We start from the raw sequence: 13,147 nt of genomic DNA, 5'->3' as shown, positions 1-13,147 counted from the left end.
CACCCAGATCGAAATGTACGAAATTTTCTTTTCAAAGCCATTAATTTACTTTGTCTACATAAACCTCCCTGAGAAATTTTTAACGATTTCATAATTTAGGTGCCGTCTTGCTGCTACAGACAACTTCCAGGTAATTGGAATTTAGTTGCTGTTTTCGCCGGCTTCACCGGCGTCGCTCAATGAGACAGTTAATACCTTCGCATTAAAAGCCCTTATATTGTGCAAAAGATATTCCGAAAAGCAAATGACACTATAATTAAGTCGTGTTTTTAAAGGCAAAACTTTACCGGTGTAATAGAGTACACACACAATTTACGCATATTTTTTTTGTAGAGTCAGTAATGATACATAATGTGTTGCTGGTATTTTTCGAACCGCGCTGAGAGAAACGTGCGCCTGAGACGGGCTTCACAGTCCATCTCAGTCCCATATACTACTTAATGGACGTTGGGGACACTCGTTATGAAGTCGGTTTTATGTCAGATAGTAGGAGGTTGACGCAAGTCGGATCCTTCTTTATACCTTCCAGAAACTCTTGCAATGTGATCTTGCCGTCTCCGTTCGTGTCCATAGCGGCAAATATCTGCTCCACCAGTTTCTTCGGGTCTAGGTTGTCCTTGGACGGAGTCGATTTAGAAGACGCAGACATCTTTAAGACGTTCGTAATCATCTGGAGCATTTCGTCTTTGTCTATAAATCCATCCCCGTCCAGATCGTAAACATTGAAGGCCCAGGTGAGCTTCTGGTCGGGCTTGCCACGAGACGTGGCGTTTAGCCCACGCATAAACTCTCGGAAATCGATGAAGCCGTCCTTATTGACGTCCAACGTGCGGAACAAGCTCTCGGCGAACTCGTCCGAGTCTACGCCCGCGGTAAAGAACTTAGCGTAGGTCTTCTTGAAGAGGTCCATTGTTATGCGCCCGTCCGGGAACTCTCGCATGAAATCACGGTACCACTGGATGATCTCGACGTGCTGGAACTCTGTACTTGCCCAGAGGTCTCGAAGCACCTGGGTATTCAGTTTACTCTTCTTGTTACCCATGGTTCACCGATAACGACTTTCTATTCCTCCTGTTTTCTTGATCTGGAGCTGTTTATTGCGTGAGAAATCGTTAGGAGCACGTGAAGCGAAAGCTCGAGCTCTATAGACTTAGGAATCCTGACTACGCCACCGCTGCCACAATGCATCGAGGGAACTTTTGTCTTTCTGCACGTGCAACAACCTTGCTGGAGATCTGCACATGTGGAGCATGAGACGGCACGAGCCCTTGCATGCACAACTGTCTGCCTCCCGTGAACTAAAGTTATGGCGGCGTCACGCATGCGCCGAACGCCTAGTGAGATCGGTCGATTAGGTTCAATTATATTCTCAACTTTCAGCGATGGTGGTACCGCGGTGTGAGAATCGTACACCCTATCTCCTGGATGATTGGCCTCAAAATAAATGGGCTTACCTTCACCTTTCTGACGTGAAAAGAATGAAGGCTCTAATACTGCCCGTATTTAGCAAGGCTATACTTATTTACGCGTCGCTGACCCAGCCCCGTATACTGCTGTTCTACGACGATCATACAGATGACAGCCATTTTTATAGGCGCCATTGCGACCCCGTATTAGCCCCGAGAGCGAACACAAGCGTCGCTGCGGTCGCCGCGCCCTGATTGGGTGAGGTGCGCGGTGACGTCAGGGGGAGTACTCCGCTCCGCGATCTCGCATCGGCTCGCTTCCCAGCACCGGTTTCCTGGTTTGGCGTTGTGTGCCGCAAGCTCTTCGAGGAGCTGGACTTCGTTTACCCGGTGTACAAGACGTTGAGTTAGGCCAATATTGACGTGCCTCCGTACATTTTATAAGCCTGCTTGTCCCTTTTACCTTTAAAATTGGTTTACGAATCCCGAAAGCTATCGGCGGAGGCAATTCCGCCGATGAATCTCCCCGTCCCTCCACACGACACAAGGCAATTTTGCGAGGGATCAGTGAAGCGGTGGCGCAAGTGTTTCAGACGCTGGAATTCTGTTCCTTGCATGTTCATGATTTAGGACGATATTACATTCCGCTTTCAAGGCATTTGAAGTGGCATTTATATCATGGGCCTTTGGGTGGGCGGCAAATTAGCACGCGACCCCGACTTTGCGCTGCCACTCTGCATGCGCTGGTTCGCAGATGTTTTAAAGGCCCTGTGTCTGATTATCTTTGAAGTGCTCGTAGAACAGGGTTGTTTTACGTAAATGTAGCTTCTTCGTGAATTAATTATATAGTTTATACACGTGTGCAGGCATATTTCTTAGAAGATGCACAAATACTGGAAATTAGTTTGTATGGTAGCAGCAAAAACGGCCGAATTGCCCCTAGTTGCCTGTATGATATGTACTGAACTGCCCAAAATATGCACAGCAGTAGTGCCGTAATTTGGAACGTTTATACTTTTTCCTGACATTTTTATTCCAGCTTTGGGTATTCGGAAAATACACCGTTTAGTCTGAATTGTCATTTTCAATTAAAAGAGACACTGCTGCAGGTCTCCAAAAGCTTCCTCAGTCTCCAAACTCCCTACATCTGAACTCTCTGACAACAGAGGAAAGCAGGAGTAAAAGCAAGCATTCGAACGTCTGTCCAGTGGTAGATGCAGCACTAGCAGCAGAAAATGTGGAACCTGTGAAGGGCGACAGTCTGCGTGAGAAAAGCTTATGGTACTTTAGCTTCAGGACAATTCGATTTAAGTAAAATCTGAATTTTAGGGCTCAAGGGACTACTAACGAGCTAGACACCTTCGCTTACGTTTGTTGTACATTACTTGAGTGCTGATATAAACAAGTCCACAGATACCACCCGTCTAGTCCGTTGAAATACTACCCGAATCTAGCAAAGGTCAAATGCGACCAATGTATACAATAAATGTTCCTTGTTTTTTTTTTATTTTGCCACTGCACTTGGGCTGTCTTACTTGTGATTCTCTCCCCTTGGCCCAGACTGTATTTAGCATGTTGCTCGAGCAGCATGCAGCTTTTCTGCTTCGGCGATCTTGTTTAAAAACAGAGATACAAAAAAAGATAGTATACGTAACCTGCCAATTCATTTAGACCATCAGCAGGATTTATTATGCGAAATGTAAATCTATAGTGATGCTCCTGCAATTATGGCCATATTTCTTTATTTTCATATACCAGCTGCGATTCATGCGTCGCCTGCCCTGTTAACCATGCTTAAAATGTTCGTTGAAGTTTCGCCTGTAGCTACAGGCCATGCCTCAATAAAGGCACAAATAAAAATTTACGCTTCCTACGAAAAACACGCAAAAAAAAATTAAATAGAAACGAGCGCGCCGACAGCTAGCGTCGTCACAGCTTCCACAGGGCGAGCGGGTTGAGTCGGGGAAAAATCCTCTCCTTGCCGTGACGTCACCCCGGTTTGCCGTAAGGGGGCGCCACGCGAACTTCTCGGGGCTAGGGAGGCTCTAGTGAGGGTGGGCGCAACTCAAAACCTGGAGAGCGTTTGCAATATAATGGCGGCGACTGAGGGAGAGGATTCGAGAAAGGATATGCACCAGTGTTGCCTGCACGAGAGCAGGCGCCCGCTCTGTTGCAACTCTGTTGCTCCATGCGCCTTTCCTCCTCTCGCCTCCCATTGCAAGCAACGAGCGCCTTGGCGCAGCCTCTCTCGCTTCCTTCTCGCTCCGAGAATTGCAAACGTCGAGCGGAGAAAGCAAGGTTGCCAGACAAGCAGCAACGTCCAAGATGGCGGAATTTACCATTTTTCGCGTTAAAAAAATACTTAACCTATCTTAACAAAACTGGTGGCTATGGAAACGTAATCATTTATACCTTGTATAAATTATTCAAGCACCTTAATGGGCTTTTATGACCCGAGTTAGGAAAGAAAACGACCCTTTGCCCCATAGACTCCCAGCAAAATTTAGCAATTAAATGGCGTCCATGTCCCGTGATCGCCGATCTAGCAGTTGCACCCACCCTCACTTGAGCCTCCCTACTCGGGGCTAATAGTTTGCGAAAGTTGTGAATACCCTGGAAATACGCCTGTCAGACGCACGGTCAGACGGACCGCCTGAATATGCGCGTAGTAGTAGTAAAAGACAATCTCCTAAAACGAGACGGACTTCATTCCACACGGCACCGTGAATGCTGCTTGACCTAAAGCGTCCTTTTCATGAAGGGAGCTCTCTAACGTCCTTTAGATACGAAGGAAGTACTCTCAACAGTACTCTCGACAGAACTTTTTTTCTCCCTGAAGTTAGAACTTGGAAAGACTGACCTCGGCATGGTTTTTCAGGTGTTGGCTGATTACTTTGTACCAATGAAAGACTTGCGTTGACAATAAGAAACAATTAACTATTTCAGAGACAATCTGTCTGCTTCCTCCTCGCGCGTCTCATGTTTAGATTCACCACTAGATTCACCAACCCACCTGCGCATTCACTGTTCTTTCAGACATTGCCGGTATAAAGCATTAAACTCTGGTGAAACTAAAGCAGACTTTTACCATGAAAATATAGACAATTTTTATTATTTCTAGGTTTCGGTAAGCAGGCAACAGTTTAGCACACACTCAATTTAGCGTACTCTCGTGGCTGCCAGTGTCTGGCGATGACACGAACGCTTCTTGTGTGTGCTCATCGTTTTATGATGCAAATTAGGGAGTTTTAGTAGATCGTTTTCAAAGGCCCGCTACCGCCACGAGCGCGCGCTTCAGAGCACGCATCGAAGTGGCAGCTCGGGCCACGGTGGCTCGGGCTTCCGCTGCTTCCGCTACGATTATCGTGGCCTGAAAACACGATCTACCAAAACGTCATATCCGGTTTTTTACAACGCATAGGTCGCAAAACTTTTACGTACTATATTGCTAATAAACTGTTTTAATGTCAATATATTATTAAGTAATCAAGAACCCATTAGTTGTTCAACAAAATAATATTTTTACTCTGATGTCATATCCGGCTTTAGATTAATTTAAAATACAAATGGGTCGCTTGCGTTATATGCTTGCAATTGTTTAAAATTTGTTTTAATTATTATTTATTAGAATAGTAAGGCAAACCCATGCCATCCATGACATGGACCAAAAATCGCTGCCACCTCGCGCACCGGTTCAAGAGTACGCACACATGTTTACAAATGGCGGAACTGTGGTAAGTCAGCTGGCGGGGCTATTCGGTTATATAGAGAATTTCATGTAGTTCTTTACAAATTAGTGTATCAGGGAGCCCATGTATGCATCTTGATAATATAGCCTAGCGTGCATAACCTTCGCGATCCTAACTATCGCTGCTCACCAGAGCAGCACTGACCCTCATTAGTAAAATAGCGCAAAACAACAAGGAAGAAAGGGCGAGATAGACTGGAAAAGCGCTAACTGACATTTAATACAGTCTATAAAGGAGGAGAAGAAAGAAGCAAGAAGCAACTTCTTGCTTCTTTCTTCTCCTCCTTTATAGACTATTAAATGTCAGTTGTCAGTTAGCGCTCTTCCTGTCTATCTCGCCCTTTCTTCCTTGTTGTTTTGCGCTATTTTACTAATGATGAACGACCAACTAGCCCGCCAGCTCACCTTATTGCAGCACTGACCCCAGCGCGTCCTCCCCGCGCACCGAAAACCGCTGAGCCACAAGCATGCAGGATTACGCTCGACGCTCACGCGATGCCAGAAAATCACTGAAGGTGGAAGCCTCGCCGGCCTCGCGCCGAAAGCAGTGTGTTCCCCATGCCTGCGAGCGAGCTTAGAAACACAAATACGAGAATATTGTCTTGAGCAGCGTTTACACTGCACGAGAGCGCTTGCACAGCAGGCCACCTCGGGGTGTAGAGGTTTTCGTTGCTTTTGCCTCTCCTTCCGTCGTCCTTGTATACCTCACGACCATGGGTCCATATCACAAGAGCGAATGACATTTTAGCGAACGGCGACATTTGAGCGAATGGTCGTTTTAGCGAATAACGGGGGCGCGTGTTAACCCATCCGTCGCGCTGCGCTTTACGCCGCTTCGCGGCGACAGTCTTCGGCAACTCATTACAAAAATATGAACTCACTTGGCCCACCCGAAAACGCCGCTTCGCGGCATCCGACTATTCGCTAAAGTGTCGTTCGGTGAAACGTGGGCGTTCGCTAAAACGTCATTCGATCAAGTGAGTGCCTCCCCACGACCATAACAATGTCTCGCCTAAACCTACCAGTGGTATGATCTGGGGAGAACAGGCACCTTTACCGAAGCCCAATTACACGAGTATCCCAGCGGTTTCTGGGAAGAAAAGGCAGGGGGACGTTCCCCTGCCTCCTTATTTATGAGTGAGTACCGAGTTACTTCTGTGTTATGTTTTTTTAAAGGGAGAATACGTAAGTGTAAAATGCTTGGTGTTGATTTTCCGAAGCAAATGTAGCTGTGATGGATGCCTCGGGAAGAACTAAAGATTAATTTGAACCACTTCACATCGATTTTCTTTTCACATGCCTGAAAGACCTCTACTACACAGTATGTAAAGCTACTGATAGACTAAGCTGCACATTTTGCCTCTTTAGTTCCCTATCTAATGATGCTGGCCTTAAAGGTGAACTTATGTAAGCATTGACAATGTTTTTATCTGTGTTGTACCCTGGAACCCAGCATGCTTACACTGAGCATACAAAAAAAAAATAATAATAATAATAATTGGGACGGCAGCTATTATACTGTTGGCAACAACTGTAATCAGCCTTACTGTGATGAATCGTCAGCTGACAAAGAGGGTGTGTTTTCCAAAGCTCCTGCGAAGCTAAGTGATTTTTGGTGTATTTAGTTTAGTTGCGGGTGTGTTTATGGGGTAGTAGAAAACAGTTTTTAAAGTAGCGATAGGATAGGCTTACTTGTTGGATCTTCTTCGTTGATGGTGTTGCATGCTAAAGGCAAGAGGCACACCCTATTGGGGTTGGTCCTCCAGGTTTATAGCCCTACTGTAAAGCATTTTTGGTCTTATACTAGTGGTTTTATGGGTAGAAGAAAGCAGTTTTTAAAGTAGCGATAGGATAGTCGGGTTAAAGCAGGCTTTTTAGGCAGGGTCGCGAGACCGAACCACCTGCACATTTGAAACTTTTGGCTGGCTAGTTGGTTGTGTGGATAGAGGCGTACGCAGGCTTTCTTGGGTTTGAGTTTTGGTGGGATATTTGTCGTGGGGTCGCGCTGTGTGTCGGTAGACAATGGTGAATATGCGACGGAAGAAAGATGCACAGCCTAAAGTAAAAGAAGGACCCGATGTAGAATGTGAGGAGTGTGGCCGTTGGTGCTGCATGATGCAGACGGAGTTCAAAACTATAGCAGAAGCCGAGGAGAGCAGCTTTACCTGCCGGAGATGCGAGAAGGTAGAACTTGGTTTTAGGAGAAGGGAATGGGTGGATGCGGTTCAGGAGTTGAAGCGGGAGATAGGGGTAGAGCGGGAGAAGCGGGTACAGCCCGAGGCACAGGTGGGAAATTTGATTAAGAGGGCCGAAGCGGATGTGGAGGAGATGACCAGGAAACGGGGAAGTAAGGTAGATAGCGTGGCGGGAGAGCTGAGGCGAGAGCGGGAACAGCGAGCCGAACTTGAGTGTCAGGTGGAGGAGCTTAGACTGTTGTATTTTGTGTGTGTGTTGCTTTCAGAGTCTGCATGCGCATTCGTTCCGTCTTGTGCTTGTGTTTCTCGGAACAAACGGTCTCCCCTCGAGTGCTCCCGAAATTTATGACCCAGAGGGGACATTCCACCGAGCCACCCGCGAACGCGAACGGGCGACCACGGACCCCTGTGTAAACAGCGCCAGCTGCGCCTCGGAGGGGCGGCTTCTGGTCACTCGACACCGTGTACCCTCTTTCCCCTTCTCGCACGTCTTTCTTCCCGTTAGTTGTTCTGAAATAAACAGTTCTTCTTGAGAGTTGAAAAGGTTCGCTTCGTGTCTGTCTCTCTGGAACAGCGGCTGGCTGATTCCGAACCACCGTGTAATGAAGTTAGCCGGCATTTAGTAACATCTCTTTACTACTACTACAACATTTTGGTGCCGAAACCCGGGAGAAGAAAGTGCCAGAGAAGATGGATACATCGAAAGCAGCCCTCACCGACCGTGCAAAGCGAAAGCGGACTGTGGTGCGAGCGGCGACGACCAAGCTTATCAACGATGTCGCAGCCATGGCGGATCCAACAACTGTCGGTGAGCTCCAAACCAAATTTGACCTTCTCGTATTGAAAGAGGACACTCTCAAGGAACTCGATAGCGAAATTGAGCAAGGAATCGATGACGAGGCGTTAGAAGAGGAGATTACATGCAGCGAAAGCTACAAGGAGAGGATCAGCGTAGCAAAGACTAAACTGAAAGGCATGCTCCTAGATCAGGCCCGTCCAAGTAACAGAGCCTTATCAAGTTCACTAACCAACGCGGACACCAGAACGAGCGTGACAGTCGAACAGACCAACCCAGCAGTGAAGCTCCCCAAATTGGAGATATCAAAATTTGGAGGTGAACTACGGGAATGGCAGGGATTCTGGAGTCAGTTCGATTCAACTATCAACGCGAACTTGACACTGTCGGAGGTCGACAAATTCAAGTACCTGAACAGCTACCTCACGGGAAAGGCAGCCGTGGCTGTGGCAGGGCTTGACCTGACAGCGGAAAACTACAAAGTAGCCCTCGAGCTTCTCACCCGTAGATTCGGACAAAAGGATCTTATAATTGAAGATAACATGGCGAGGTTAATGGCTGTCCGACCTATTTATGACTCTAGAAACGTGAGCGGACTCAGAGCATTATTTGACCAAATTGAAACTGGAGTCCGCAGCCTCGAGGCCCTCGGCATCAACGACAGCACGTATGGAGTGCTGCTCCTTACTGTGCTGCGTAAAGCCATACCCGCCGACATGGGACTTGAGTACAGCCGGAAGATAACCGCGCAATCACCAAACCAAAAGAACGGTCTGCGGGATTTCTTGGATTTCCTGAAATGCGAAGTAGAAAGCCGCGAAAGAATGCAACCAGTAGACGCAAAGAAAGACCGGCAAACCGGCGAGCCTGCACAAGATGCAAAGAGAGACGGAAAGAGAGATTACAGGGCAAGACCTATCGCATCCGCAGCAGCCCTGAATGCCGTGACTGGCGGGGGCGACAGAAGATGCGTGTTTTGCGCCTCTAGTGGTCACGACTCGGACGGGTGCGCTGCGCAGATGTCAGTCTCAGAGAAAAAGGAAATTCTAAAACGCGAAAACAGATGCTTCCGCTGCGCAAAATATGGCCACAGATCTCGTGACTGCAGAACGTCAAAATGGCTAAAATGTGGACGATGCGCGGGGAGACACTTGACGAGCATGTGTGACCCCGACCTGATGAGCACCCGCGGTTCCACGAGAGGGGACTCGGCAGTGACGGGTGTAAAAGAGATCCCCGGACAACAGGTGTTGCAGTCTTCTCTCGGAGTGAGAGACCGTAGCTGTGGAGGAGAGAAGACGCAGGTGCTCCTTCAGACCGCACAGGCATGGGCAGACGGCCTGCAGAGGCGCACTCTTGTCAGACTCCTCCTCGACGGCGGCAGCCAGCGTACGTTCATCCAACGTGGCGTCTCCGAGAAGTTGCAGTTGGGGGTGCTGGGAGAGGAGGAGCTCCGGATCTTCACCTTCGGTGACAACACAGCAGCGAAGCACACGAAGTGTCGACGGGTGGAGCTCTGGCTGAGAAGCCAGTACGACAGACAGGAGGTCCGCGTGGAGGCTCTGGAGGTTCCCTGCATCTGCGCGGATATCATGACAGCTCCATCGGAATCTTCAGTGGCCCACATGATGAACGAAGGAATGAACATCGCCGACGCTTCGGGAGGGGCCCAAACTGAGGATGGAATTAGCCTCTTGATTGGAGCCGACTACTACTGGGCCATCGTCACGGGATCCGTTAAGCGTCTGAGCCCTACATTGATGGCAGTAGACACGACCTTCGGATGGACCCTGCAAGGCCAGGCGGGAACAACCAGATCAACGGCGATATGTTCCTCAGCGGCTAACGTGATGAGGGTGATCGTGACAAACGAAACAGACAAAGATATATCCGCTCAGCTCCGGTCGTTCTGGGAACTCGAGCACCTCGGCATCAAAGACACCCAAGCCACGACATGCCAACAAGACGCCGTACTTCAGCACCACAAAGAAACTACCAAGTACGAAGACGGTCGCTATCAAGTGGCGCTCCCGTGGAAGCCAGCGGCCGAGAAGCTAACAGACAACTTAGAATCGGCGACGAGGCGTCTCCGATCGCAGACCAACCGTCTCCAAAAGAACGAGCAGTTGATAAAAGAATACGATGCCTGCATCCGAGATTACGTAGCGAAGGGCTACGCCGAACCAGTCGAGGAAAGCAACCCGCCAAAGGGTCCGGTTTACTACATGCCCCACCAAGCAGTCGTACGGCACGAAAGTCAGACTACTAAGATGAGAGTGGTATTCGACGCATCGTCCAGCCTGGCAGGTCGGCTCTCGCTAAACGACGTTCTAGAGAGCGGACCCAATTTGAACCCAGAATTGATCGACGTGCTGCTTGGGTTCCGTACTCACAACATCGCCGCGGTCGCCGACATTGAAAAGGCGTTTCTTCAGGTGTCGCTGACGAAAGAGGATCGAGATGCCGTGCGCTTTCTTTGGTATGAGAAAATTCCAAAGAACGGAGAAGAACGTCCGTCAATCGTAGCATACAGGATGACGCGCATACCATTCGGCGTCACGTCCAGCCCATTTTTATTGGCCGCGACATTGCAATACCACCTGGAGAGCGTACAGGAGCAGTACCCGACGACGGCGGCGATCCTGAGAAACAACCTATACGTGGATGACCTGGTCACCGGAGCAGATAGCCTGCAAGAGGTGAGAGTGCTCTGCGAGGAAGCGACTGAACTGCTGGATCAGGCTGGGATGAAGCTCCACAAGTGGATGTCAAGCAGCCTCGAGCTGGCAGAGACACTGCGGGGAGACGGGACCAAACGAGTCTACGCCGACCTCGGGCGCACGACAGCTGGAAAGGTCCTAGGAGTCGGTTGGAATCCGAAAACGGACAGCTTCGAGTACCGGATAGACTCTCTGATCGATTTCATCTCCTCAAGAACTGACAGCAAGAGGTTCGTGCTTCAGGTGTCGGCAAGGATCTTTGACCCCTTTGGATTTCTCGCGCCCATCACAACAAGTGTTAAGATCATGTTTCAAAGGCTGTGGGAGCTCGGGGTCGACTGGGACGACCCCTTACCTGAGGCCCTGACAGCCGAATGGGACAACTGGTGCAGAGAACTTCCCACAGTCGGAAAATTGTCCGTCCCAAGGACGATCATGAAAAACTTCAGAAGCAACAAGACCAACAAGACGCTGCATGTCTTCTGCGATGCAAGCCCCAAGGCATACGGCGCCGTTGCGTACGTCACCACAAAGACTGCAGCACGAGAGGTGCACGTGACTTTGATTATGGCCAAGGCAAGAGTGGCACCCCTTAAGCGCCTCTCCCTGCCGAGACTGGAGTTACTGGGAGCCCTGATTGGGGCGCGGTTGAAGTGCTACCTCACAAAGACGTTGCGGCTGGAGGACATACCCGCCTGCCTCTGGACGGACTCAACGGTGGCGCTGCATTGGATAAAGGGGTCGGCAGACAAATGGAAGCCGTTTGTGGCAAATTGAGTGGAGGAGGTGCAGCGGCTGACCGACCCACAGGACTGGAATCACTGCCCTGGAGCCGAGAATCCAGCGGATCTTCTAACCCGAGGCGTTCTACCCTCAAAACTGGTAGAGAGCGCGCTCTGGTGGAACGGACCCAAGTGGCTGCAAAATCCGGAGTCGGAGTGGCCGACCATGAACGAGCAAATGCCCAGGGCCACTGAATATCAAGAGAAAAAACTAATGGCTGTAATGATGGTGGCAGCACCTTCCACGACACCTCTCCTGCAACTGGAAGAACATAGCCGGTTAATCAAAGTGCTACGATTGACTGCTTGGATCCGGCGCTTTGTGCACAACTGCAAAAACGGGGAGGCAAGAAGGGAAGGCCAGTTAACAGCCGAGGAGTTGACAGACGCTGAAAGATACTGGTTGGCCTGCACACAGAAAGAGGCGTATGGAGACGATATCACAGCACTGCGCGCCGGAAAAGAACTGAAAGAAAACTCCGCCGTTTCACGTTTCGGGCCGTACCTCGATGACGACGGTCTGCTTAGGGTGAAAGGAAGACTGCAATTCAGTGACAACAATGACGAGACGAAGCATCCTATTATTCTGCCCTCCGACCATGCGTTCACCGCCCTTCTCATATCAAGGGAACACATTCGACTGTTGCACGCAGGAGTCCGAGACACGCTGGCACAGCTGAGAGAGGTGTACTGGATTGTTAAAGGACGGCAAGCCGTGAAGAAAACGGTTCACCGGTGCTTGGTTTGCCGCAAACAAAGTTGCAGGCCCGCATCGGAACCTGTGGCTCCTCTGCCAGCAGACAGGGTAAAAAGGAATGAGCCCTTCGCTATCACAGGCGTGGACTTCGCGGGGCCCCTGTTCAGCAGAGAGGTTAACGGCTCTAAGAAGACTTACGTGGCCCTGTTCACCTGCGCCGTCACCCGTGCTGTTCATCTTGAATTGGTGAGTGACCTCTCCGCTGCTGCGTTCCTGTTAGCATTTAAGCGGTTCGTTGCACGCAGAGGAATCAGCGCCGTGGTGTACTCCGATAATGCGCTGACATTCAAGCGAGCGGAGAAGGATCTCAAGGAGATGTTCCGCGCTATGAAATCGCCCGAGGTGCAGTCGTATTTCACGAACCATGGCATTCGTTGGAAGTACATCGTCGAAAGAGCAGCGTGGTGGGGAGGATTTTGGGAGCGTCTCGTACGATCAGTGAAGGTGTGCTTGCGCAAAGTGCTGAGTCGCAGCAGTTTGACCTTCGAGGAACTCTCCACCGTCCTCGCCGAGATAGAGGCCGTGCTCAACTCGCGGCCATTGACTGTCCTGTACCCCGAGGCAGGTGAGCCAGAGCCACTATCTCCTGCTCACTTCCTCGTGGGGCGAAAGCTCACGTGTCTTCCGCCGCATCGCCTATCAGCAGAGACCCCTACAGGTGCAGCGAGTCGGACCAGGCTGGTGCGGCGTTGGAGGTACCGCAGCGCCATCGTGGAGGGGTTCTGGCGAAGGTGGCGCCGTGA

General features: G+C 49.9%; 1 protein-coding gene across 1 annotated transcript; it reads right to left on the bottom strand.

Moving 5' to 3' along the window:
* Nucleotides 1–460: 460 nt before the first annotated feature.
* LOC120846638 (neurocalcin-delta B-like) lies at nucleotides 461–1,042 on the bottom strand. The gene has a single exon (XM_040218467.1). The coding sequence runs from the start codon at nucleotides 1,040–1,042 to the stop codon at nucleotides 461–463; it is 582 nt and encodes a 193-aa protein (XP_040074401.1).
* Nucleotides 1,043–13,147: the final 12,105 nt, after the last annotated feature.

Source organism: Ixodes scapularis, unplaced genomic scaffold (assembly GCF_016920785.2).
Source record: "Ixodes scapularis isolate PalLabHiFi unplaced genomic scaffold, ASM1692078v2 PGA_scaffold7__128_contigs__length_106722199, whole genome shotgun sequence".
Lineage (NCBI taxonomy): Eukaryota > Metazoa > Arthropoda > Arachnida > Ixodida > Ixodidae > Ixodes > Ixodes scapularis.
Note: the sequence above shows the minus strand (reverse complement) of the source record. Positions and strands in the feature narration are given on the sequence as shown.